A 27,820-nucleotide genomic window follows, 5' to 3' on the forward strand; every position below is an offset into this window, starting at 1 on the left:
AATGTGTGGTGTGAGGTGGTTTGATCGAGTGAGTAACGTAAGGGTAAGAGAGATGTGTGGAAATAAAAAGAGCGTGGTTGAGAGAGCAGAAGAGGGTGTTTTGAAGTGGTTTGGGCACATGGAGAGAATGAGTGAGGAAAGATTGACCAAGAGGATATATGTGTCGGAGGTGGAGGGAACGAGGAGAAGAGGGAGACCAAATTGGAGGTGGAAAGATGGAGTGAAAAAGATTTTGTGTGATCGGGGCCTGAACATGCAGGAGGGTGAAAGGAGGGCAAGGAATAGAGTGAATTGGAGCGATGTGGTATACTGGGGTCAACGTGCTGTCACTGGATTGAACCAGGGCATGTGAAGCACCTGGGGTAAACCATGGAAAGTTTTGTGGGGTCTGGATGTGGAAAGGGAGCTGTGGTTTTGGTGCATTATACATGACAGCTAGAGACTGTGTGAACGAATGTGGCCTTTTGTCCTTTCCTAGCACAACCTTGCAGGGGAGGGGGATGCTGTTTCATGTCTGATGGGGTGGCGACGGGAGTGAATAAAGGCAGCAAATATGAATTATGTACATGTGTATATAAGTCTGTATATGTATATGTTAAAATGTATAGGTATATATATGTGCGTGTGTGGACGTGTATGTATATACATGTGTATGTGTGGGTTGGGCCATTCTTTCGTCTGTTTCCTTCCATTACCTCACTAATGCAGGAGACAGCGACAAAGTATAATAAAATAAATAAAATAAAATATATACATATATATATATATATACTTGTGTACACGTTCATACTTGCTTGCCTTCATCCATTCCTGGCACAACCCCATCCCACAGGAAACAGCATTGCCACCCCCTGTGTCAGCAAGGTAGTGTCAGGAAACAGACAAAAAAAAGGCCTGACGGTATGCAAAGTGGGAGTCGTGGAAAGTGCTTTGGTGAAGACAAAGTGGTGAAAGCTTATCGTAGGATGAAATGTGGATGGTATTGCATTTGAATTTTTAAAGGAAGTGCATGACTGTGTTGTTGATTGGTTAGAATTTTTATTGTATGTATGGCTCATAGGAAGGAGCCTGAGGATTGGCAGAATTCATGTGTAGTGCCATTGTATGATGTCAAAGAGGGATAAAGGTGAATGTTTGGGGATAGAAGTCTCTGTTTGTAGAGTGTACCTGTTAAGTTGTATGGAGGGTAGTGACTTGGAGAATGAAGGCATGTATAGATCATCTGATTGTGGTGGAACAGAGTGAATTCAAAAGAGGTAGAAGATATGTGGATCTGGTGTTTGCTTTGAAGAATGTGTGAGAATTACTTAGAGAAACAGGATTTTGTATGTGACATTTATGGATCTGAAGAAAGCATATGATAGGGTTGCCAAAGATGTCGTGTGGAAGGTCTTAAGAATATATGGTGTGGGAGGAGAGCTGCTAGAAGCAGAGAACTTTTATCAAGGGTGTAAGGCATGTGTACAAGTAGGAAGAAAGGAGAGTGAATGGTTCCCGTTGAAGGTTGGTGTGCAGAAGGGGTGTGAAATGTCACCATGGTTGTTTAATTTGTTTAACAATTTAGTATCCTCTATCAGCTTTACTGTGGATGTGGAAAATAATTGTATGTTACCCCTTTTTAGATTACATGATCCATAGGGATAGAAACATGTTTAAGTTTAGCATATATAGAAAACCCACCAATGTTTGTTCATATATTCATTGTTACTTGGCTCAACATGACAGAGTTAAATTATTATCATTCCAGTTGATGTTCCTGAGGGCATTATGTATATGCAGTCTGGAATTTATTGATGAGTTTGAGAAAATATATTATATTGGCTCCAAGTTAAAGTATTCTAGTTCGTTCATTGATAAATTCCTTAGATTAGCAAAGAAATTATTGTATAGAGTTAAACCCCTTGGTACCAAGAATCTTTTCTCCCTTTTAGTAATAATTTTACATTACTTCCCAGGTTGCTTGAATCCTTTAATGTAAATGTAGCCTTCAGCAGTAATAATACTATAAAGAATATCTTAATCAAAAACTCATCAGAAAATTCTGCAGGCTGTGTTTACAGAATACCTTGTTGAAATTTTAATGTTTTATATTGAGCAGACTAGTAAGGAACTTTATGTTTGACTTAAGCAACAAAAATGTAGTATAAGAATAGGACAAGAATCAAATGCTTTGTTTAATCTTGTTGAAAATTATGACCATTGTATCGACTGGAGTAACACAACTCCTTTACCACAAGAAATATCATTGAATCTTGTTAAATACTCAAAGAATTGTAACATTAATATCAGTGAAGGTCTCTACAAACTGGATAGCTTTGTTGTAAACAAAATTTGTAATCTTCCTTTCTTGTCCATATAATGAAAATTTTATGACAAGCATTTTATGACGCCATCTGGTAACTTGTTTACCAATGGCGTCTTACCTGTTTCTCTTACTTGTATATCAGCTCACTGTTCTGTTTTCTGTCTCATTCTTATATCTCCCCCGATGATGTGATCATTACACGAAAGCACACTTAGGAACTTACCGTGTTACGTCTTCCTGTTTTTATGCATATACTAGATCACACGCACCAATGTGACCTCTTGCGATATATATTGTATACCCAAAATATATTGCTTATTATTTTGGGTTCATGATTTGCTGTAGCATTAGTGTAGCTGTATTAATTATAATCTGGACTTTTCTTCGGCTGTCACATAGTCCGTGTCCTAAGTAACTTGCATCATATTACTTTTGCTTTCTTCAGAATGTTTATGCAACCATATTTGTTTTTGAATAAGCTTTTTTCCCATGTAAGTGCTTGATATTTATTGCAGTCTTCTAACTTCAAGAACTTGTACTTCATACAAGTTAACCTATTTTGCTACATTTTGTACAATGAATAGTATAATAAGCCACATAAATTGAAATTATATATTATTCTGCATGACCAGGAACTAAATGAACAGAGGACTTCCTTAAGGTTACAATGGTTGAATAAGATATTGCTTTCAGAATTCATGTATATAGTGACAGAGTATATATTTTAAGTCCTGTTTGAACTTGATGATTGCTTTTGGGTAAATGATGTACAGTAATTCATGTATATTTATGTAATTTAACAGTATTAAGTTGTGCACAGTGATTGGCAATACCCATGCTGTGCTTTATAACATTTAAAACTGACAGTTCTTACCTTATTAGTCCTGGTAAAGTATTGCTTACTATACCATTGTTGCACAAGTCTAGTCTTGTCATGACGTATTAGATATTCTAATACGTACTGCTGAGAAATGATATATTTTTTAAAAGTATTTAGATGAAGAATTTTTTAAAAACTAGAACCCATAATTTTTTCAGGCTAATGGCATTTATGAAAACTTCTTGAGGAATATTTTTAAAAATATATCATTTTGGAAATTGAAATCATGCCTGTGGTTATTTTATATGATGGTTGCCTTTCTATCTATCTCAGACAACTGTTCCCAACTGGAACTTCCTCAAGGGGGTGGCCACAGATATATAGTCTTCATGACTAGTAAACTCCAGTTCCACTTAGCCATTAGTACCTTACCCTTAACAGGCCACTGGCAGAGGGTAACTTTAGTGCAGTGTTTGCAAAGGCTCCTACCTACTACAACTAAATATTTCTGTCTCATGCTCCTAACTACTACTACTACTAATGTCTTTTCTCCTACCATTTTGTCAAAATGCTGGTCTAGTTAGCATATAGTGCTCACCACAGGAATTTAAATCTCCCTGGTTGTTGGCTGTCTACCAACTACTACCTACTCAAATGGTTGTAGCTGCAGTTATACTAAGTCATAGAAGTAAGCTACTCAGAGAGGTTTCATTCTGCTAGATTTATTTAATATGAAAGTTGCTTTCCATGTTTTGTGATGGATCACAAAAATTATTTTAACCAAGGGTCTACATACTTTGAACAAAATAACTGTATTTATTTGAATCAAAATATTTTTGTCAATTTTCCAGAAATATAAAAAGTAAGTACTATAGTACGGATAATTATAGACATTTATGGCTCATAATAACTGACATTTGCAGTTTTAAGAATTTCTCAACTTTTCATGTCAACTTCAACTCATGAGTAATGTAAATTAATTTTAGTTATCCACAAAATTCATACATGTTAATATTGGTGATATAGAATTGACAATGACATCATAGTAATGCCAGCCAGAGCCATATAACTTTACATGTGATATCTATTCTACATGGACTCCACTAAGTATAGAATACAAGATGTAAAAATAGTGATATATTTAGGATCATATCTTCAAAGGGAAGCAAGTGAACTGGTTATTTTGTACTACATATTTTGAAAGGCAAATTTTTTTAATCTCTAATAAACCCCCAAATTGAGTTAGCTATGATTTACTGGTGTTAGTTTTATCACACAAGAAGGCTTTTGTAATTTACGGGTAAGCAGTATAATAAGCCATCCCTCTCATTTACATTACAGTGTAGTGTTGACAGTTGCTGTAAAATGTTAATTACATTCTACAAGTTCTGTTTTTGCTGTTTCCAGAAAATTTTAATTTCTGCATTAATCAGCAAGATATCTACTGTATGGTAAATGTTCATTTGTGTGTAATTGTATATTACCTGTTTTGTTCCCTATTACTGGGAGTTGTAACAATTATGTGGGTGTTACTTGTACATAGCTCAAGTGTAAGGGAGCATCTGGTGATGCAGTTTGAAATATGAAGATAGTTGCTTTCTCTGTTGTAGTCATTAACATGTATTATTCTAGTATCTTCCAACCAATAGCATGATCATTATAAGTGATTGTATAATTAGATGTAGTAACTGGATTTAAGTATGTGCTGTCTGTTTATCATTGTTGTAACAAGTTATATATTTAAAAAAAGGGGAAACTTACCATTCCAAATGAAGTGTGTGTGTATGCTATGTGTGATTCAATATAATTATTTTTTTAGTAATAGCATTTATGGTGCATATTTTCTTTTAACCCCTCAACTTTACATACACAAGCTAGCTGATTTCAGAAGTGGTGATGCCAATCAACAGTTAGTGGCCTTACCCTGAGTTGAGGACTTGGGAAAGGATCCTGAATTATGGAGACCTGTGCATCATTATTACAGATACTTTGCTTTCAAAGAGAAAAAACCATTAATGAAATGGAATCATATAAAGTGCATACTCAATGGAAGGCTGTGCCTTTAACTCCTAAATTAACCAAACCACTTAAATTTTGAAATAATCAGTGGCCTTAACAAGAAGTTTTAGAGCGTTATATTTAATTTGCAAGGTAATTTGGTGACAAGCAACTCTTTATTCTTTCCAACAACGTTCAAACTTTTATAGAATGGCAGCTCTTTATATTTCTCTAAATATAATGGTGCTTCTCTCTTTACAGTCTTCCATTATCAACATTGCTCCAACTCTTGTGTACTTCCACAACATTAATCAAGATTATCCAAATTTTTCTGCAACATACCAGCTGAACACATTTAATGGTTCTCTCATTAAATTATTATTATTATATTGCTTTGTCGCTGTCTCCCACGTTTGCGAGGTAGCGCAAGGAAACAGACGAAAGAAATTGCCCAACCCACCCCCATACACGTATATACATACACGTCCACACACGCAAATATACATACCTATACATCTCAATGTACACATATATATATACAAACACAGACATATACATATATACACATGTACATAATTCATACTGTCTGCCTTTATTTATTCCCATCGCCTCCTCGCCACACATGGAATAACATCCCCCTCCCCACTCATGTGTGTGAGGTAGCGCTAGGAAAAGACAACAAAGGCCCCATTCGTTCACACTCAGTCTCTAGCTGTCATGTAATAATGCCTGAAACCACAGCTCCCTTTCCACATCCAGGCCCCACAGAACTTTCCATGGTTTACCCCGGACGCTTTACATGCCCTGATTCAATCCATTGACAGCACGTCGACCGCAGTATACCACATCAATCCAATTCACTCTATTCCTTACACATAATCATATAACAGCAGTTAAACTTTGAACCAATTCTACCTTAACATGAAGGTATGGCTACTTATCTGTTTTTCAGGTTTACTGTACACAGTTTTGAAATGGAACTATTCCCCAAGTAGCTTCGGAGGAAAAGACTTGCTTTTGAAAAGTTAATGGACAGATGACAGACACAGTGATGGCAAAAGCTCACGTGAACTGTGGCCACAAATTAAAATACAAAGATAGGGAGTTAGGGTGTTGAGAGATGAAGGGATGAGAGAGATTGATTAGTGGGGGGAAACTGAAAGGGGAAGGAAGGAAGAGAATGTTAGAAAAATTTAAGAGCTCTATGAGAGGTGAAAGAGGAAAATGAAGGGAGTGTAAGATAGGGGTACTGAGAAAATTGAGGAGAGGAGGTAAAGAAAGAGGAATTATAGAGGAGGGAATTAAAAGAGGTGGAGACATTCATCTCATGCTGAAGTGTTTCTCTATTTCATATTTAACAGGATTAATTTAAGCTGAGTTTGGTAAAGTGTGTGAAAGAAGAAAGTTAAGAGTAAATGTGAATAAGAGCAAGGTTATTAGGTACAGTAGGGTTGAGGGTCAAGTCAATTGGGAGGTAAGTTTGAATGGAGAAAAACTGGAGGAAGTAAAGTGTTTTAGATATCTGGGAGTGTATCTGGCAGCGGATGGAACCATGGAAGCAGAAGTGAATCATAGGGAGGGGGAAGGGGGCAAAAATTCTGGGAGCCTTGAAGAATGTGTGGAAGTCGAGAACATTATCTCGGAAAGCAAAAATGGGTATGTTTGAAGGAATAGTGGTTCCAACAATGTTGTATGGTTGCGAGGCGTGGGGTATTGATAGAGAGGTGTGCAGAAGGGTGGATGTGCTGAAAATGAGATGTTTGAGGACAATATGTAGTGTGAGGTGGTTTGATCGAGTAAGTAATGTAAGGGTAAGAGAGATGTGTGGAAATAAAAAGAGTGTGGTTGAGAGAGCAGAAGAGGGTGTTTTGAAATGGTTTGGTCACATGGAGAGAATGAGTGAGGAAAGATTGACCAAGAGGATATATGTGTTGGAGGTGGAGGGAACGAGGAGAAGTGGGAGACCAAATTGGAGGAGGAAAGATGGAGTGAAAAAGATTTTGAGTGATCGGGGCCTGAACATGCAGGAGGGTGAAAAGCGTGCAAGGAATCGAGTGAATTGGAACGATGTGGTATACCGGGGTCGACGTGCTGTCAATGGATTGAACCACGGCATGTGAAGCGTCTGGGGTAAACCATGGAAAGTTCTGTGGGGCCTGGATGTGGAAAGGGAGCTGTGGTTTCGGTGCTATATCACATGACAGTTAGGGACTGAGTGTGAACGAATGGGGCCTTTGTTGTCTTTTCCTAGTGCTACCTCGCACACATGAGGGGGGAGGGTTTGTTATTCCATGTGTGGCGGGGTGGTGATGGGAATGAATAAAGGCAGACAGTATGAATTATGTACATGGGTATATATGTATATGTCTGTGTGTATATATATGTATACATTATGTTTATTTTTTCAAACTATTCGCCATTTCCCGCATTAGCGAGGTAGCGTTCAGAACAGAGGACTGGGCCTTTTTTGGAATATCCTCACCTGGCCCCCTCTGTTCCTTCTTTTGGAAAATTAAAAAAAAAAAAAAAAAAAGGAGAGGGGAGGATTTCCAGCCCCCACTCCCTCCCCTTTTAGTCGCCTTCTACGACACGCAGGGAATACGTGGGAAGTATTCTTAATCCCCTATCCCCAGGGATAACATTGAGATGTATAGGTATGTATATATGCTGTGTGTGGACATGTATGTATATACATGTGTATGTGGGTGGGTTGGGCCATTCTTTCGTCTGTTTCCTTGCTATACCTCGCTAATGCGGGAGACAGCGACAAAGCAAAATAAATAAATAAATAAAAATTCACATAATGCCAAATGAACAATACAGGCTCCTGTAAACTTTTGTTATAGCTCTCTTTCTTCCCTTTTATATATATATATAATCCACACCTTTCCTTGTTTTTCTCCTCCTCCTCCAATGTCTCTTCCCTCTTCTGTTTTTCTCCCCAGCAAAATTATTTTTACCCATCTAACTGATTCTAGAATTTTTTAATGTCATACTTATCATTGTTCTCTCCTTACAAGAGCCTAAGTTGAGTTTGATGGTGTTTCCCATTCCAATTCTATCATGATAAGTTCTACTGGTCCTACCACTATAAACAGATATTACATAAATCATCTTTCAATTTGCATGCACAATACGCACCTTCATCATATATGATAATTTTATGTGGGTGATTAAAAGAGGCAAGCTCTTCATTTTATTTCATTTAACAATACAATAAGTTTAATCTATAATCACATTCCTACTCCTACTAAAATTCTATCATGCAAAGTTTGATAAAGCCATCATCTGGAATATCACACTGACAAAAATGTGTGGTAATAAAGAGTGGTTGAGAGAGTAGAAGTGGGTGTGTTGAAATTGTCTGAACATACGGAAAGAATGAGTGAGGAAAGGTTGACGAACAGGATATATGTGTCAGAGGTGGAGGGAACAAAGAGAAGCAGAAACCAAACTGGAGGTGGAAAGTTGGAATGAAAAAAATTTGAGTGATCAGGGCCTGAACATGTAGGAGGGTGAAAAGCGTGCAAGGAATTGAGTGAATTGGAACGATGAAGTATACCAGAATCACTGTACTGTCAGTGGATTAAACCAATGCATGAAACATCTGGAGTAAACCATGGAAAGGTCTGTGGGGCGTGGATGTTGATAGGGAGTTGTGGTTCTCGGTGCATTACACGAGAGCTAGAGATTGTGTGAACAAATGTGGCCTTTATTTGTCTGTTTTCCTGGCGCTATCTCGCTGACGCAGGGGTTGGTGATACTGTTTCCTGTGGGGCAGGGTGGCGCCAGGAATGGATGAAGGCAAATATATATGTATATGGCTGTGTACGTGTATATGTGTATGTGTTTATATGTATATGGTTATGTATATGTTGATATGTATATATATATATGTACAGGGTGTCCTAAAAAAATGTACTCACTTTTTGACACCCTAAAACTCAGATTTTTTTTCAGATCTGAAAAGAGAAAAAAATTCAGTGAGTTATAGGGTGTCAAAAAGTGTCCCAAAAAATGTACTCACTTTTTTCGGGACACCCTGTATATGTTCATGTATGTATATGTACGTGTACGTATATATGTGTGTGTATATGAGTGGATGGGTCTTCTTTGTGTTTCCTGGCGCTACCTCGCTGACGCAAGAAACCACGATCAAATATAATAAATATAAATATTAATTCTAGCATTACAGGCTTAATTCATTTCCTCTCATTACAACATATAACTGTGACAAAAAAATACACATTACATTAATGGATATGCTAATGTGTTTGGATAATTATCACTCTGTTACTCCCTGATAACCAAGAAAAACATATGTTGATTGACATCACTGTCATCACTTACCATTTCTAAACACTCGCATTGCCTTTCTAATAGTTCCCACAGTTTATGTCTTCCCTGACTGGAGGCCACTCTTAAAATGAGATTACCCCTTTAATTATTCATGGACCCTTAGTCCACACTTCCGCAGAATCTGGATCACTCCTATATCAGTTGATTGCATTTCTCCAAACATTGTTTAACTGTCTGTACAACCTTCTCCTATTTTTCACAGGTGTTCACACATGGTGATTTCAATACTCAGTTCCCATTTTTTCTCTCATTCATTTGGTAAATCCTATCATAATTTCTCTCTTCCCTGGGCTAAAAATGTTTTGGCTATCAAGATTTGTGTCTACCTTCCCCTCTTTAAGAAAGTGCTGTACCACAAATGTATGAATATATATTTTTTACTTTTATTTATTTTACTTTGTCGCTGTCTCCTGTGTTAGCGAGGTAGCGATGAATATATATGTATATTGTCAGATTTTACAGCTTTCCAGCTGAGCTAAGCACTTTCCCACAGAGAGGGAATGGAAACAAGTATAATAAACCTACATTTTTGTATGTATATGCCATTTGTGTTAGTGTGATGTTGAAGATGATGGACATTCAATAAGAAACTCTGAGAATAGGATTAAAGTAGGAATAGGCATGTAAATATACAATATATATACATATATATATATATATATATATTTGTAACTTGTAGTATTGTTAAATATAGGAAAACAAAGACTGCCACTTTCAATTACCTACAGAGCCTTAATGTGTGGTGATGGCAAATATATTGGCTGAGAATGTGAAGAAATATACTAAAGTGAATTTTTTTTTTTATCATGGTAAAACCCCCTAAACGTAAGTGTAACACTACATAACACAACATTACAAGTGAATTCAAATACAAACAGAGGAGAACCACCATTAACACCATCAGCAGACACACACACACAGGACAAATATGTTATTCCCAAGCCTTGCTGTAAACCCAGACAATTCTATGGTTCACACATCATTACCTTATAACAATCCTCCCATACTCTAATCAAATGAAAGGGGTTATGCCCATCTTGGACCTCCTATTCTATTTTTCCAATCCACCCTATATATTCTTTTTGTTTGTTTCCTTCTTCTAAGACTCCTGCACCTTTAAATGCACCTAAACTCCCTAAAATTAAATCCCCCATCTCTGTTCTTTCTTTTCCTATTCTAAACCAAGGATGATGTGTCTCTTAACCTCATGACTTCATTTCTTTTTTTTCCCTTCCCTGCCTGTGGGGCCTGGAACTAAACTGCCCTCTTATGTTCTCACGCACAAGGGAACACTAATCAAGCCACATCTTTTGATTCTAACTCATTGAGAATGGAAAACATACGGTTTTCAATCCCTTCATCATCCACATGGGAGGAATTTGACCATTTCGTATGGTGAACGTTGAAATCCCCAAAGTAAAGGATCTCAGCTTGCAGGTGATAGGATGTCAGTCTCATGGCAGGAGTATAGATAGTCAAAGAAAGATATAAAATTTGTAGAATTAGAAGAGCACAAGTGAAACAGGAAAATTGTGGTGATTGGGATAGACCTTTCTGAACCACATAAAACCAAAGTTTGGGGACTCTATGTCCTTTAGGTACGCAACAAGCGTGGTGATGGTGGAATAAGCACAAACACTACCTCTGAACCAGAACGTGAGTGGAGATTATAGATGGATGTGGAAAAAGGGCTAGAGCGAACATAATGAGACAACTATGTCTCAGAGAGAAGCAAGACATTAGGAGAGGTGCTAGACAGGTGGCATTCCACAGAAGAGGGATTACTATAGACCATGAATGTTGGTATAGTGAAGAGAACAAGAGGAAGGTCTAACTGAGATAGAAAGGTCATGAGATGAGCTGGTACTACTACTGTCTGAGCCCTCCCTCTCACTGACAGAAGAGTCAGGCAGAAACCCAGATTATTAGCCCCCCATGATGCCTGGGACTAGGGGCCATTGGTTGGTTGAACCCTATCATGATTATACTTGGATACATTTACTTCAAGGAACTTCTAAGTGATGTTAATCGCTGATGAACTAAATGGAGGTCTTCAAGTCTCTGTGGAGTACTAATAGATGCACTACTAGAGCTGACAGAGCAGTCAGGTGATGACGATGAAGGATTTGATGCATCTTGCATTCTTGATAAGGATGCCTCAGGTATTTGTGTATTTTGGCTAGGGAATGCTATGTTACTTAAGTTGGCGACTTTCTTGGATGACTGGTTCACAGAGTGAGCTGAAGTGGATGTTGGAGCTTCTTTACCAAAAGTAGAAAATGAAATAGACGTTTTGGGAAGCTGCCAGCTATCAAAGTTACTACTGAAGTTAAATATATCACTTCTGACAGGTGTTTTTGACTCAAGGATCACTGTAAAGTCTTTCCATACCGAAAGATCCTGGATGCCTCTAATATTCCAATCTTGAACAGCAATAGCATCATTCTGATCCAGTGTTGGCTGCTTCTCATCAAATACCTCTGTTGTTTCTTCAGATATTTCTGGGAACTGTGGATTGAAAGAGGCATTCTGAAGTCTTATGCCATGAAGAACTCCTGACCTGTCAGCATTTTCTTTTTCCTCATTTTCAAATTGTTCCCAGTGACACTTCCTCTTTTGTCCAAATGATGGAATTGTGAAGGCTGTCAGACTGCCTGCCACTAATGTCAAGTTCTCCAAAATACCTAAATACAGGGTGAAAATACCTAAATACAGGGTGAATCATGAATACATATCATTCAGCAAATATCATCAATCTACAGTTAAATTACATCTTTAGTTATAAAATACATTTGCATTATGTGATATTTTATTTATTTATTTATTTATTTTGCTTTGTCGCTGTCTCCCGCATTTGCGAGGTAGCACAAGGAAACAGACGAAAGAAATGGCCCAACCCACCCACATACACATGTATATGCATACACGACCACACACGCAAATATACATACCTATACATCTCAATGTACACATATATATATACACACACAGACATATACATATATACACATGTACATAATTCATACTGTCTGCCTTTATTTATTCCCATCGCCACCTCGCCACACATGGAATAACATCCCCCTCCCCCCTCATGTGTGCAAGGTAGCGCTAGGAAAAGACAACAAAGGCCCCATTCGTTCACACTCAGTCTCTAGCTGTCATGTAATAATGCCCGAAACCACAGCTCCCTTTCCACATCCAGGCCCCACAGAACTTTCCATGGTTTACCCCAGACGCTTCACATGCCCTGATTCAATCCACTGACAGCACGTCGACCCCGGTATACCACATCGATCCAATTCACTCTATTCCTTGCCCGCCTTTCAACCTCCTGCATGTTCAGGCCCCGATCACACAAAATCTTTTTCACTCCACCTTTCCACCTACAATTTGGTCTCCCACTTCTCCTCGTTCCCTCCACCTCCGACACATATATCCTCTTAGTCAATCTTTCCTCACTCATTCTCTCCATGTGCCCAAACCATTTCAAAACACCCTCTTCTGCTCTCTCAACCACGCTCTTTTTATTTCCACACATCTCTCTTACCCTTACATTACTTACTCGATCAAACCACCTCACACCACATATTGTCCTCAAACATCTCATTTCCAGCACATCCACGCTCCTGCACACAACTCTATCCATATCTCACACCTCGCAACCATACAACATTGTTGGAACCACTATTCCTTCAAACATACCCATTTTTGCTTTCCGAGATAATGTTCTCGACTTCCAAACATTCTTCAAGGCTCCCAGGATTTTCGCCCCCTCCCCCACCCTATGATTCACTTCCGCTTCCATGGTTCCATCCGCTGCCAGATCTACTCCCAGATATCTAAAACACTTTACTTCCACCAGTTTTTCTCCATTCAAACCTACCTCCCAATTGACTTGACCCTCAACCCTACTATACCTAATAACCTTGCTCTTATTCACATTTACTCTTAACTTTCTTCTTTCACACACTTTACCAAACTCAGTCACCAGCTTCTGCAGTTTCTCACATGAATCAGCCACCAGCGCTGTATCATCAGCGAACAACAACTGACTCACTTCCCAAGCTCTCTCATCCCCAACAGACTTCATACTTGCCCCTCTTTCCGAAACTCTTGCATTCACCTTCCTAAACAACCATGGAGACATCACGCACCCCTGCCACAAACTGACATTAACTGGGAACCAATAACTTTCCTCTCTTCCTACTCTTCCACATGCCTCACATCCTTGATAAAAACTTTTCACTGCTTCTAGCAACTTACCTCCCACACCATATATTCTTGAAAGCATCTCTATCAACCCTATCATATTTTCTCCAGATCCATAAATGCTACATACAAATCCATCTGTTTTTCTAAGTATTTCTAACATACATTCTTCAAAGCAAACACCTGACCCACACATCCTGTGCCACTTCTGAACCACACTGTTCTTCCCCAATCTGATGCTCTGCACATGCCTTTACCCTCTCAATCAATACCCTCCCATATAATTTCCCAGGAATACTCAACAAACTTATACCTCTGTAATTTGAACACTCACCTTTATCCCCTTTGCCTTTGTACAATGGCACTATGCATGCATTCCGCCAATCCTCAGGCACTTCACCATGAACCATACATACATTGAATATCCTTACCCACCGGTTCCACTGCAATACCATCCAAACCCACCAACTTGCCAGCTTTCATATTCCGCAAAGCTTTCACTACCTCTTCTCTGTTTACCAAACCATTCTCGCTGACCCTCTCACTTCGCACACCAACTCGACCAGAACACCCTATATCTGCCACTCTATCATCAAACACATTCAACAAACCTTCAAAATACTCACTCCATCTCCGCACTTCACTACTACTTGTTATTACCTCCACATTAGCCCCCTTCATCAATGTTCCTATTTGTTCCCTTGTCTTATGCACTTTATTTACCTCCTTCCAAAACATCTTTTTATTGTCCCTAAAATTAAATGATACTCTCTCACCCCAACTCCCATTTGCCCTGTTTTTCACCTCTTGCACTTTTCTTTTGACCTCCTGCCACTTTCTTTTATACATCTCCCACTAATTTGCACTACTTCCTTGCAAAAATCGTCCAAACACCTGTCTCTTCTCTTTCACTAACAAATAAAACACCTGTCTCTTCTCTTTCACTAACAAATATTACTTCTTCATCCCATTTCACATGTGGCGGGGTGGCGACGGAAGTGGATGAAGGCAGCAAGTATGGATATGTACATGTGAATATAAGTATATGTCTGTATATGTATATGTATGTATACATTGAAATGTATAGGTATATATATATGTGCGTGTGTGGGGCGTTTATGTATATACATGTGTATGTGGGGAGGTTGGGCCATTCTTTCGTCTGTCTCCTTGCGCTACCTTGCTAACGCAGGAGAGTGACTAAATATATGAATAAAATAAACGTGTGTGTGTGTATGTGTGTGCATATGAGTGAATGGGCCATTCTTCATCTGTTTCCTGGTGCTACCTGACGCGATAGACGGCAATCAAGTATAATAAAAATAATAATAATAATATATAATTCTTGACGAAGTTAAATATCCAATGAAGTTTATGAAACTGTTGATACACACTGACCTGAAAGCTCTGCATCAATACTTTGTTGGGAAGGAAAGTTGAGAGATTCTCGTTGGGCTATTAGGTTTGATATTTCCTTCAGTCTCTGCCCACTAACACACGTCAACTCAGTATTCTTAGAGAGCTCTTCAGTGTGGCTGCTAAATGTCTCTCTTGCAACTACTGATGATGATTCTGAATAGCTGATACCTGTTAAAATATATATTACATAGTAAAACCAAGGAAAACTTTTAAGAGGTCTGCAAGGCTTGGCTGTGGACCAAGGGGGGGTAGAAAGAGAGAAGAGAGAGAGAGAGAGAGAGTAAAATACATCATCGTTATTCCTCTGGCTGAAAGATACCAAAAGAAAATGGAGCAATTAATCATGAATTTTCTTTTAGTCCTTCAATCATCTGAATGCTACATACAAGAGTTATCTATCTTTGTATCTATATCTCTGACACCTGTTCCTACTTGGAACTCGCTCAAGGTGGCCATGCCAAAAGTCTACATAACTAGTGAACTCCAGTGTTGCTTCTAATTGTTTAGTACCTAACCCATTAAACGCCCATTGGCAGAGGGCATCTCTATGTTCCTAGTGATAATGCCTACCTAATGCACCTCCGACTTCAAACTAGTGTTTTTGCCTAATGCTCCAGCCTAAATGTTCCTACCTACTACTTCTATCTATTGCTCCTACCATTTTGACAAAAGACAGTGTTAGCGCACAGTGCTCACCACAAGAAAATCTAGTTACAATGACTGAACTCTGTGAGTTAAGCGTTAAGTGTTATGTATGACAAGCCTTGTATGTTTGTGAACAGAATGCCAGAAGTTCACATGTGAGTGAGGTAGAAAGAGACAGCTACCTGGGTTTGAGGGGTGCAATTTGACAACCGCTGAAGTGATGGCTCACTAACTGATACCCATGCAGGTAGTGCTGTTAATATACCTCCCTGATTGTTGGCTGTCTACCAAATGAAGGCAAAACTACTCAATTAGAGCTCATCTAGGCCCAAATGACCCTTTCCGGGTGGATAATGTTCCACCCTGTTTAAACAAGAGATCCCTACCAAAACTTATCCATAGCTCAATGCAGCGTTCTATCCTGTAAACCATTTGTTTATTCACACAGTTTTTTCAGATGGAACAGATCCAAGTACATCTTATTCTATATGTCAACTTAGCAAGCAAAGTGAAAAATTAAAGAAGCCTTTGTTCACTTTATCAACCTAGAAGCAAATTACAAATTCATATTAGTGAAATGAGAGGCTGCATATATCTGATTAACCACGTGCATAAAAAAAATCATTCCCTCATCTCACCTGTGTCATTCATATCTGAATAGGTAGTTTTAGTTTGAACTTCTGGAGAATCATCCTTCAAGTCTCTAGAAGGATGTGAAGGGTGGATAGTTTTTGTAAGCAAGGCCCTGTCCATATCTAAGTTTATCTCCTTTACCTGTATGAAAGCAAATCATTAGCAAATTCTTAAAAAGAATAATGTGTGTGTGTGTGTGTGTGTGTGTGTGTGTGTGTGTGTGTGTGTGTTTTACTTATATAGCAATACAGTTAAAGGAACAAGGAAAGGTGAACCATAGAAAATATGAGTAGATGGAACTAATCAGATGTAGGAATATTTTAGATAAGGATGACAGAGGAATGATTTGGGTTGTTTGCAGTAAAAGGGTTGTGTGTATACAGTGAGTGTAAGAAGATATTTATCAGACACCATTTTAGTCTACAAAATATAAGTGGAAGCTCATGCTTCAACTAAGTATAATGGGTATAAGTTAAGACCGTGTATGATTGATATGAAAGGCTGCATACACCTGATTCACCCTATAAAATTGGGAAGGAATTAATGATAGATAATTTCACATTTGTACTTCTTACAGTAGCTCCAGCCACCCATTTATGCTGTACATCCTACAACCAAAAAGAGTGGATCATTTAGAATTTTCAGCATTGCTGAAGGTCTAGCAAGAAAATCTAACTTACAACAAATAATATTAACTTATTGGTTTCATGATGGTGCTAATGATGCAGACAAACTTCCTGTACTATGTGAAAATCAGTTCTGGCATCAGGTTTGTATGAGCCTTCACTAAAGAAAGCTGATGAATCATTCATGTCTAGCTCAACCCGTGTTACACTGCATAAAAAGGCAAATTCAACTTGCCAGTACATAAAAATCAACCAATCCCCCTGAAAACTAGGCTTCTGGTTGTTAGCTCATCAAACTGGTTCTGATTAGAAGTCTTATGGACATTGCTACTAATGTAAGGGATAAATGGAAAGTTATTACATGCAAGTTGAGGAGTCCTTACATGGAAAACAAGGACTGTGTGAAGGTAGGAAGGGAAGAGGATGAGTGCTTCTCAGTGAAGGTAGGTTTGCATAAAGGACATGAGTTGCCATTGGAATTGTTTAATGCATTTACAGGTGGTGAGAGAGGTGAATGCAAGGGTCTTATAACGATGGGAAAGGTCTGGCTGCAGCATACAAAGGGTGAGTGTACATGTGTGCAAGCATGTACGCAGATTCCCAGGGAAGGGAGGAGGGTGAGCGCTTCTCAGTAGTAGGTCTGTGTCAGACATGTGACGTCACTGTGATTATTCAATCTTTTTATAGGTGGTGGGGAAGGTGAATGCAAGGGTCTCAGGGCAGGAGAAAGGTCTTCAGCATGCCAGGGGTAGGGGTACATGGGTGTTGAATCAATTGCTGTTTACAGGTGACACAGCTCTGGTAGCAAACTCAGAAAATCCAGGAGCTGGTGACAGAATTTACAAGACTGTTTGAAAGAGGAAGGATGTAAGTGAATGTGAAAAATTTTTCTTCCTATTTTGAAGACTCCAGACATGGAAAAAAAAATCCTCAGAAGCCAGGATTCACAAGAAGCATAGGAAAGAGCCAAAAAAAGAACAATCTGAGATTTTGAGGAAGTGAAAAGCCTGCCTTCTCAAAAGGGGCAGGTAAGAGATGTTAGGAAAAACATAAGGGGGTAAAGAGTTCTCAAGCTTAGTTGCATCAGGGAAAGTGACATACATAACGGTGGCCTACCCATAAGTTACCAAAAGCAAAATGAAAATTCAATGATCAACTGCTGCCACTGGAAACATCATAAACTCATGTGTAAAAGGCAAGTGAGGTTGTGACTGTAGCTTAATGCTAAGATGCTACCTCTACCTCTAATGTCACTTATACAAGCCTCCTCTATGTTTCATGGTTCTGATCATTAGCATCACTGCACTTCAAAACATGCCTGAATATGAAAACAATATGGGTAATCACAAGATGTTTGGTGTTGAGTCTCCTTTCTCCATTGCATCTTTGCAACATACAGCATTGCAGTTTCCCATCTTAACCCTGGGAAAGCAGAGGCTGATCATTGTGACCTTGTCTCAACTATACACTTACTGCAACCACAGGTAGTCTACAGGCTAGCTGAGAGGTACATAAGCACCTCAACAAAGCATTGTATGGCTTGCTTCATTTGGATCTCAACCTGTGGGTGGTTCACATGTGGCAATAGATCGCTTGCAAACTGAGGATTCTTTGACAAAGTACTGTAGTGTTTTATATTTGCCAATATGGCTTTATCCATGTAAGTTATGAAGCATTTCTTCTGATCTCTGTTAACTATAAGGTCTACACAGAGCAATGACTGCTATTCACCTACCCTGAGAGTATAGTTCCTTCTGGATGCCCGCACTGAAGATGACATGATGTTGGTGGAGCGGCTGAGGAACTTTGTAATGTCAATGGATGTTTCACAAGCAAGAGTCTCATTGGCCAAAGCTTGGACAGATCGGGAATGATGACCTGAATAATAAAAGAAAATCATGGGCACAAATAAGATACTGATTCATGCATTAAGGTTTCAATGATTAATCATGCCTTTATTACTGTTGCAGACAACAGAATGAATGTGTTTCTAGGTCTTACCAGACTTCCCCTGCTTGAAGTTACATTGACAGTAAAAAGTCACCTTTGGTGAGGCTGTATCTTCATTAGTTGATGAAACAGAATACAGTCTCTTCAGAGAGCTTCTCATTTCCAATGAGTCCATCGCTGCTATTGAGTGTAGTACAGCTTTAAAGCTGCAAGAGCCCCAAGAAAAGGGGTCCTGGGAAGACATCAGGACTCTTTCTGAATGGGGTCTTGGGGTAATAAGTAACAATATGACTCTACTTGCATACCCAGAATGCATTTATGATATGTGATAATAAACAAAGTTCATGTGGGAGGGTCATTAACTTAAACAAAGCCTATGCAGCTAGACTATACTAATTACAGCCACTAACAATCTTTCCATTGACATACAAATTACATTTTTAGGTCTAAATGGAAATAATTCAGCCTTCATCTCTTAAAAATTAGAAAAAAGAGTGACATTTAATAATATAAACCTTAATAACATGAATACGTAATAAAATATAAATAATCATCATTATTATACTTGATTGTCGTTTCCTGCATCAGCAAGGTAGAGCAAGGAAACATACGAAAAAAGACCCATCCACTCATATATGTACATATACAATAATATATATATATATATATATATATATATATATATATATATATATATATTTTTTTTTTTTTTTTCATACTATTCGCCATTTCCCGCATTAGCGAGGTAGCGTTAAGAACAGAGGACTGGGCCTTTGAGGGAATATCCTCATATGGCCCCCTTCTCTGTTCCTTCTTTTGAAAATTTAAAAAAAAATGAGAGGGGAGGATTTCCAGCCCCCCGCTCCCTTCCCTTTTAGTCGCCTTCTACGACATGCAGGGAATATGTGGGAAGTATTCTTTCTCCCCTATATATATTTATCTATTTATTCATTTTGCTCTGCCGCCGTCTCCCGCGCTAGCGAGGTAGTGCAAGGAAACAGACAAAAGAATGGCCCAACCCACCCACATACACATGTATATACATACACGTCCACACACACCACATATACATACCTATACATCTCAACGTATACATATATATACACACACAGACATATACATATATACCCATGTACATAATTCATACTGTCTGCCTTTATTCATTCCCATCGCCACCCCGCCACACATGGAATAACAACATCCTTCCCCCTCATGTGTGTGAGGTAGTGCTAGGAAAAGACAACAAAGGCCCTATTCATTCACACTCAGTCTCTAGCTGTCATGTAATAATGCACCGAAACCACAGCTCCCTTTCCACATCCAGGCCCCACAGAACTTTCCATGGTTTACCCCAAACGCTTCACATGCCCTGGTTCAATCCATTGACACCATGTCGACCCCAGTATACCACATCGTTCCAATTCACTCTATTCCTTGCACGCCTTTCACCCTCCTGCATGTTCAGGCCCCGATCACACAAAATCTTTTTCACTCCATCTTTCCACCTCCAATTTGGTCTCCCTCTTCTCCTCGTTCCCTCCACCTCCGACACATATATCCTCTTGGTCAATCTTTCCTCACTCATTCTCTCCATGTGCCCAAACAACTTCAAAACACCCTCTTCTGCTCTCTCAACCACGCTCTTTTTATTTCCACACATCTCTCTTACCCTTACGTTACTCACTCGATCAAACCACCTCACACCACACATTGTCCTCAAACATCTCATTTCCAGCACATCCATCCTCCTGCGCACAACTCTATCCATAGCCCACGCCTCGCAACCATACAACATTGTTGGAACCACTATTCCTTCAAACATACCCATTTTTGCTTTCCGAGATAATGTTCTCGACTTCCACACATTCTTCAAGGCCCCCAGAATTTTCACCCCCTCCCCCACCCTATGATCCACTTCCGCTTCCATGGTTCCATCCACTGCCAGATCCACTCCCAGATATCTAAAACACTTCACTTCCTCCAGTTTTTCTCCATTCAAACTCACCTCCCAATTGACTTGACCCTCAACCCTACTGTACCTAATAACCTTGCTCTTATTCACATTTACTCTTAACTTTCTTCTTCCACACACTTTACCAAACTCAGTCACCAGCTTCTGCAGTTTCTCACATGAATCAGCCACCAGCGCTGTATCATCAGCGAACAACAACTGACTCACTTCCCAAGCTCTCTCATCCCCAACAGACTTCATACTTGCCCCTCTTTCCAGGACTCTTGCATTTACCTCCCTAACAACCCCATCCATAAACAAATTAAACAACCAGGGAGACATCATACACCCCTGCCGCAAACCTACATTCACTGAGAACCAATCACTTTCCTCTCTTCCTACACGTACACATGCCTTACATCCTCGATAAAAACTTTTCACTGCTTCTAACAACTTTCCTCCCACACCATATATTCTTAATACCTTCCACAGAGCATCTCTATCAACTCTATCATATGCCTTCTCCAGATCCATAAATGCTACATACAAATCCATTTGCTTTTCTAAGTATTTCTGTGGATCAGGTGTTTGCTTTGAAGAATGTCTGTTTCCTTGCGCTACCTCACAAATGCGGGAGACAGCGACAAAGTATAATAAAATATATAAATATTCTTCAAAGCAAACACCTGATCCACACATCCTCTACCACTTCTGAAACCACACTGCTCTTCCCCAATCTGATGCTCTGTACATGCCTTCACCCTCTCAATCAATACCCTCCCATATAATTTACCAGGAATACTCAACAAACTTATACCTCTGTAATTTGAGCACTCACTCTTATCCCCTTTGCCTTTGTACAATGGCACTATGCACGCATTCCGCCAATCCTCAGGCACCTCACCATGAGTCATACATACATTAAATAACCTTACCAACCAGTCAACAATACAGTCACCCCCTTTTTTAATAAATTCCACTGCAATACCATCCAAACCTGCTGCCTTGCCGGCTTTCATCTTCCGCAAAGCTTTCACTACCTCTTCTCTGTTTACCAAATCATTTTCCCTAACCCTCTCACTTTGCACACCACCTCGACCAAAACACCCTATATCTGCCACTCTATCATCAAACACATTCAACAAACCTTCAAAATACTCACTCCATCTCCTTCTCACATCACCACTACTTGTTATCACCTCCCCATTTGCGCCCTTCACTGAAGTTCCCATTTGCTCCCTTGTCTTACGCACTTTATTTACCTCCTTCCAGAACATCTTTTTATTCTCCCTAAAATTTAATGATACTCTCTCACCCCAACTCTCATTTGCCCTTTTTTTTCACCTCTTGCACCTTTCTCTTGACCTCCTGTCACTTTCTTTTATACATCTCCCACTCAATTGCATTTTTTCCCTGCAAAAATCGTCCAAATGCCTCTCTCTTCTCTTTCACTAATACTCTTACTTGTTCATCCCACCACTCACTACCCTTTCTAATCAACCCACCTCCCACTCTTCTCATGCCACAAGCATCTTTTGCGCAATCCATCACTGATTCCCTAAATACATCCCATTCCTCCCCCACTCCCCTTACTTCCATTGTTCTCACCTTTTTCCATTCTGTACTCAGTCTCTCCTGGTACTTCCTCACACAGGTCTCCTTCCCAAGCTCACTTACTCTCACCACCCTCTTCACCCCAACATTCACTCTTCTTTTCTGAAAACCCATACAAATCTTCACCTTAGCCTCCACAAGATAATGATCAGACATCCCTCCAGTTGCACCTCTCAGCACATTAACATCCAAAAGTCTCTCTTTCGCACGCCTGTCAATTAACACGTAATCCAATAACGCTCTCTGGCCATCTCTCCCACTTACATAAGTATACTTATGTATATCTCGCTTTTTAAACCAGGTATTCCCAATCATCAGTCCTTTTTCAGCACATAAATCTACAAGCTCTTCACCATTTCCATTTACAACACTGAACACCCCATGTATACCAATTATTCCCTCAACTGCCACATTACTCACCTTTGCATTCAAATCACCCATCACTATAACCCAGTCTCGTGCATCAAAACCACTAACACACTCATTCAGCTGCTCCCAAAACACTTGCCTCTCATGATCTTTCTTCTCATGCCCAGGTGCATATGCACCAATAATCACCCACCTCTCTCCATCAACTTTCAGTTTTACCCATATTAATCGAGAATTTACTTTCTGACATTCTATCACATACTCCCACAACTCCTGTTTCAGGAGTATTGCTACTCCTTCCCTTGCTCTTGTCCTCTCACTAACCCCTGACTTTACTCCCCAGACATTCCCAAACCACTCTTCCCCTTTACCCTTGAGCTTCGTTTCACTCAGAGCCAAAACATCCAGGTTCCTTTCCTCAAACATACTACCTATCTCTCCTTTTTTCACATCTTGGTTACATCCACACACATTTAGGCACCCCACTCTGAGCCTTCGAGGAGGATGAGCACTCCCCGCGTGACTCCTTCTTCTGTTTCCCATTTTAGAAAGTTAATACAAGGAGGGGAGGATTTCTGGCCCCCCGCTCCTGTATGTATATATATATATATATATATATATATATATATATATATATAAAAAAAAAATATATATATATATATATATATATATTTGCTTTGTCGCTGTCTCCCGCGTTTGCGAGGTAGCGCAAGGAAACAGACGAAAGAAATGGCCCAACCCACCCCCATACACATGTATATACATACGTCCACACACGCAAATATACATACCTACACAGCTTTCCATGGTTTACCCCAGACGCTTCACATGCCCTGATTCAATCCACTGACAGCACGTCAACCCCGGTATACCACATCGATCCAATTCACTCTATTCCTTGCCCTCCTTTCACCCTCCTGCATGTTCAGGCCCCAATCACACAAAATCTTTTTCACTCCATCTTTCCACCTACAATTTGGTCTCCCACTTCTCCTCGTTCCCTCCACCTCCGACACATATATCCTCTTGGTCAATCTTTCCTCACTCATTCTCTCCATGTGCCTAAACCATTTCAAAACACCCTCTTCTGCTCTCTCAACCACGCTCTTTTTATTTCCACACATCTCTCTTCCCCTTACGCTACTTACTCGATCAAACCACCTCACACCACACATTGTCCTCAAACATCTCATTTCCAGCACATCCATCCTCCTGCGCACAACTCTATCCATAGCCCACGCCTCGCAACCATACAACATTGTTGGAACCACTATTCCTTCAAACATACCCATTTTTGCTTTCAGAGATAATGTTCTCGACTTCCACACATTCTTCAAGGCTCCCAGGATTTTCGCCCCCTCCCCCACCCTATGATCCACTTCCGCTTCCATGGTTCTATCCGCTGCCAGATCCACTCCCAGATATCTAAAACACTTTACTTCCACCAGTTTTTCTCCATTCAAACTTACCTCCCAATTGACTTGACCCTCAACCCTACTGTACCTAATAACCTTGCTCTTATTCACATTTACTCTTAACTTTCTTCTTCCACACACTTTACCAAACTCAGTCACCAGCTTCTGCAGTTTCTCACATGAATCAGCCACCAGCGCTGTATCATCAGCGAACAACAACTGACTCACTTCCCAAGCTCTCTCATCCCCAACAGACTTCATACTTGCCCCTCTTTCCAAAACTCTTGCATTTACCTCCCTAACAACCCCATCCATAAACAAATTAAACAACCAGGAGACATCATACACCCCTGCCGCAAACCTACATTCACTGAGAACCAATCACTTTCCTCTCTTCCTACACGTACACATGCCTTACATCCTCGATAAAAACTTTTCACTGCTTCTAACAACTTTCCTCCCACACCATATATTCTTAATACCTTCCACAGAGCATCTCTATCAACTCTATCATATGCCTTCTCCAGATCCATAAATGCTACATACAAATCCATTTGCTTTTCTAAGTATTTCTGTGGATCAGGTGTTTGCTTTGAAGAATGTCTGTTTCCTTGCGCTACCTCACAAATGCGGGAGACAGCGACAAAGTATAATAAAATATATAAATATTCTTCAAAGCAAACACCTGATCCACACATCCTCTACCACTTCTGAAACCACACTGCTCTTCCCCAATCTGATGCTCTGTACATGCCTTCACCCTCTCAATCAATACCCTCCCATATAATTTACCAGGAATACTCAACAAACTTATACCTCTGTAATTTGAGCACTCACTCTTATCCCCTTTGCCTTTGTACAATGGCACTATGCACGCATTCCGCCAATCCTCAGGCACCTCACCATGAGTCATACATACATTAAATAACCTTACCAACCAGTCAACAATACAGTCACCCCCTTTTTTAATAAATTCCACTGCAATACCATCCAAACCTGCTGCCTTGCCGGCTTTCATCTTCCGCAAAGCTTTCACTACCTCTTCTCTGTTTACCAAATCATTTTCCCTAACCCTCTCACTTTGCACACCACCTCGACCAAAACACCCTATATCTGCCACTCTATCATCAAACACATTCAACAAACCTTCAAAATACTCACTCCATCTCCTTCTCACATCACCACTACTTGTTATCACCTCCCCATTTGCGCCCTTCACTGAAGTTCCCATTTGCTCCCTTGTCTTACGCACTTTATTTACCTCCTTCCAGAACATCTTTTTATTCTCCCTAAAATTTAATGATACTCTCTCACCCCAACTCTCATTTGCCCTTTTTTTTCACCTCTTGCACCTTTCTCTTGACCTCCTGTCACTTTCTTTTATACATCTCCCACTCAATTGCATTTTTTCCCTGCAAAAATCGTCCAAATGCCTCTCTCTTCTCTTTCACTAATACTCTTACTTGTTCATCCCACCACTCACTACCCTTTCTAATCAACCCACCTCCCACTCTTCTCATGCCACAAGCATCTTTTGCGCAATCCATCACTGATTCCCTAAATACATCCCATTCCTCCCCCACTCCCCTTACTTCCATTGTTCTCACCTTTTTCCATTCTGTACTCAGTCTCTCCTGGTACTTCCTCACACAGGTCTCCTTCCCAAGCTCACTTACTCTCACCACCCTCTTCACCCCAACATTCACTCTTCTTTTCTGAAAACCCATACAAATCTTCACCTTAGCCTCCACAAGATAATGATCAGACATCCCTCCAGTTGCACCTCTCAGCACATTAACATCCAAAAGTCTCTCTTTCGCACGCCTGTCAATTAACACGTAATCCAATAACGCTCTCTGGCCATCTCTCCCACTTACATAAGTATACTTATGTATATCTCGCTTTTTAAACCAGGTATTCCCAATCATCAGTCCTTTTTCAGCACATAAATCTACAAGCTCTTCACCATTTCCATTTACAACACTGAACACCCCATGTATACCAATTATTCCCTCAACTGCCACATTACTCACCTTTGCATTCAAATCACCCATCACTATAACCCAGTCTCGTGCATCAAAACCACTAACACACTCATTCAGCTGCTCCCAAAACACTTGCCTCTCATGATCTTTCTTCTCATGCCCAGGTGCATATGCACCAATAATCACCCACCTCTCTCCATCAACTTTCAGTTTTACCCATATTAATCGAGAATTTACTTTCTGACATTCTATCACATACTCCCACAACTCCTGTTTCAGGAGTATTGCTACTCCTTCCCTTGCTCTTGTCCTCTCACTAACCCCTGACTTTACTCCCCAGACATTCCCAAACCACTCTTCCCCTTTACCCTTGAGCTTCGTTTCACTCAGAGCCAAAACATCCAGGTTCCTTTCCTCAAACATACTACCTATCTCTCCTTTTTTCACATCTTGGTTACATCCACACACATTTAGGCACCCCACTCTGAGCCTTCGAGGAGGATGAGCACTCCCCGCGTGACTCCTTCTTCTGTTTCCCATTTTAGAAAGTTAATACAAGGAGGGGAGGATTTCTGGCCCCCCGCTCCTGTATGTATTATATATATATATATATATATATATATATATATATATATAAAAAAAAAAAAATATATATATATATATATATATTTTTGCTTTGTCGCTGTCTCCCGCGTTTGCGAGGTAGCGCAAGGAAACAGACGAAAGAAATGGCCCAACCCACCCCCATACACATGTATATACATACGTCCACACACGCAAATATACATACCTACACAGCTTTCCATGGTTTACCCCAGACGCTTCACATGCCCTGATTCAATCCACTGACAGCACGTCAACCCCGGTATACCACATCGATCCAATTCACTCTATTCCTTGCCCTCCTTTCACCCTCCTGCATGTTCAGGCCCCAATCACACAAAATCTTTTTCACTCCATCTTTCCACCTACAATTTGGTCTCCCACTTCTCCTCGTTCCCTCCACCTCCGACACATATATCCTCTTGGTCAATCTTTCCTCACTCATTCTCTCCATGTGCCTAAACCATTTCAAAACACCCTCTTCTGCTCTCTCAACCACGCTCTTTTTATTTCCACACATCTCTCTTCCCCTTACGCTACTTACTCGATCAAACCACCTCACACCACACATTGTCCTCAAACATCTCATTTCCAGCACATCCATCCTCCTGCGCACAACTCTATCCATAGCCCACGCCTCGCAACCATACAACATTGTTGGAACCACTATTCCTTCAAACATACCCATTTTTGCTTTCAGAGATAATGTTCTCGACTTCCACACATTCTTCAAGGCTCCCAGGATTTTCGCCCCCTCCCCCACCCTATGATCCACTTCCGCTTCCATGGTTCTATCCGCTGCCAGATCCACTCCCAGATATCTAAAACACTTTACTTCCACCAGTTTTTCTCCATTCAAACTTACCTCCCAATTGACTTGACCCTCAACCCTACTGTACCTAATAACATATACATACAC

General features: G+C 39.9%; 1 protein-coding gene across 2 annotated transcripts in view; it reads right to left on the minus strand.

Annotated features, from left to right (window-relative positions):
- LOC139750996 (uncharacterized) overlaps positions 1-27,820 on the minus strand; it is a 62,257-nt gene that overhangs the window by 3,231 nt on the left and 31,206 nt on the right. The window contains exons 13-16 of one of the 2 annotated variants that reach the window (XM_071666029.1): positions 18,750-18,892; positions 16,394-16,529; positions 15,090-15,278; positions 9,333-12,166 (exon numbers count right to left, since the gene is read on the minus strand). In XM_071666029.1, coding sequence (XP_071522130.1) covers positions 11,481-12,166; positions 15,090-15,278; positions 16,394-16,529; positions 18,750-18,892 — 1,154 coding nt within the window. In that variant the 3' untranslated portion in view covers positions 9,333-11,480. Of the gene's footprint in view, positions 1-9,332; positions 12,167-15,089; positions 15,279-16,393; positions 16,530-18,749; positions 18,893-27,820 lie in introns of those variants that run through there. The other variant, XM_071666031.1, reaches the window with a different exon arrangement.

The sequence above is a fragment of the Panulirus ornatus genome, chromosome 10 (genome assembly GCF_036320965.1).
Source record: "Panulirus ornatus isolate Po-2019 chromosome 10, ASM3632096v1, whole genome shotgun sequence".
NCBI classification, from domain to species: Eukaryota; Metazoa; Arthropoda; class Malacostraca; order Decapoda; family Palinuridae; genus Panulirus; species Panulirus ornatus.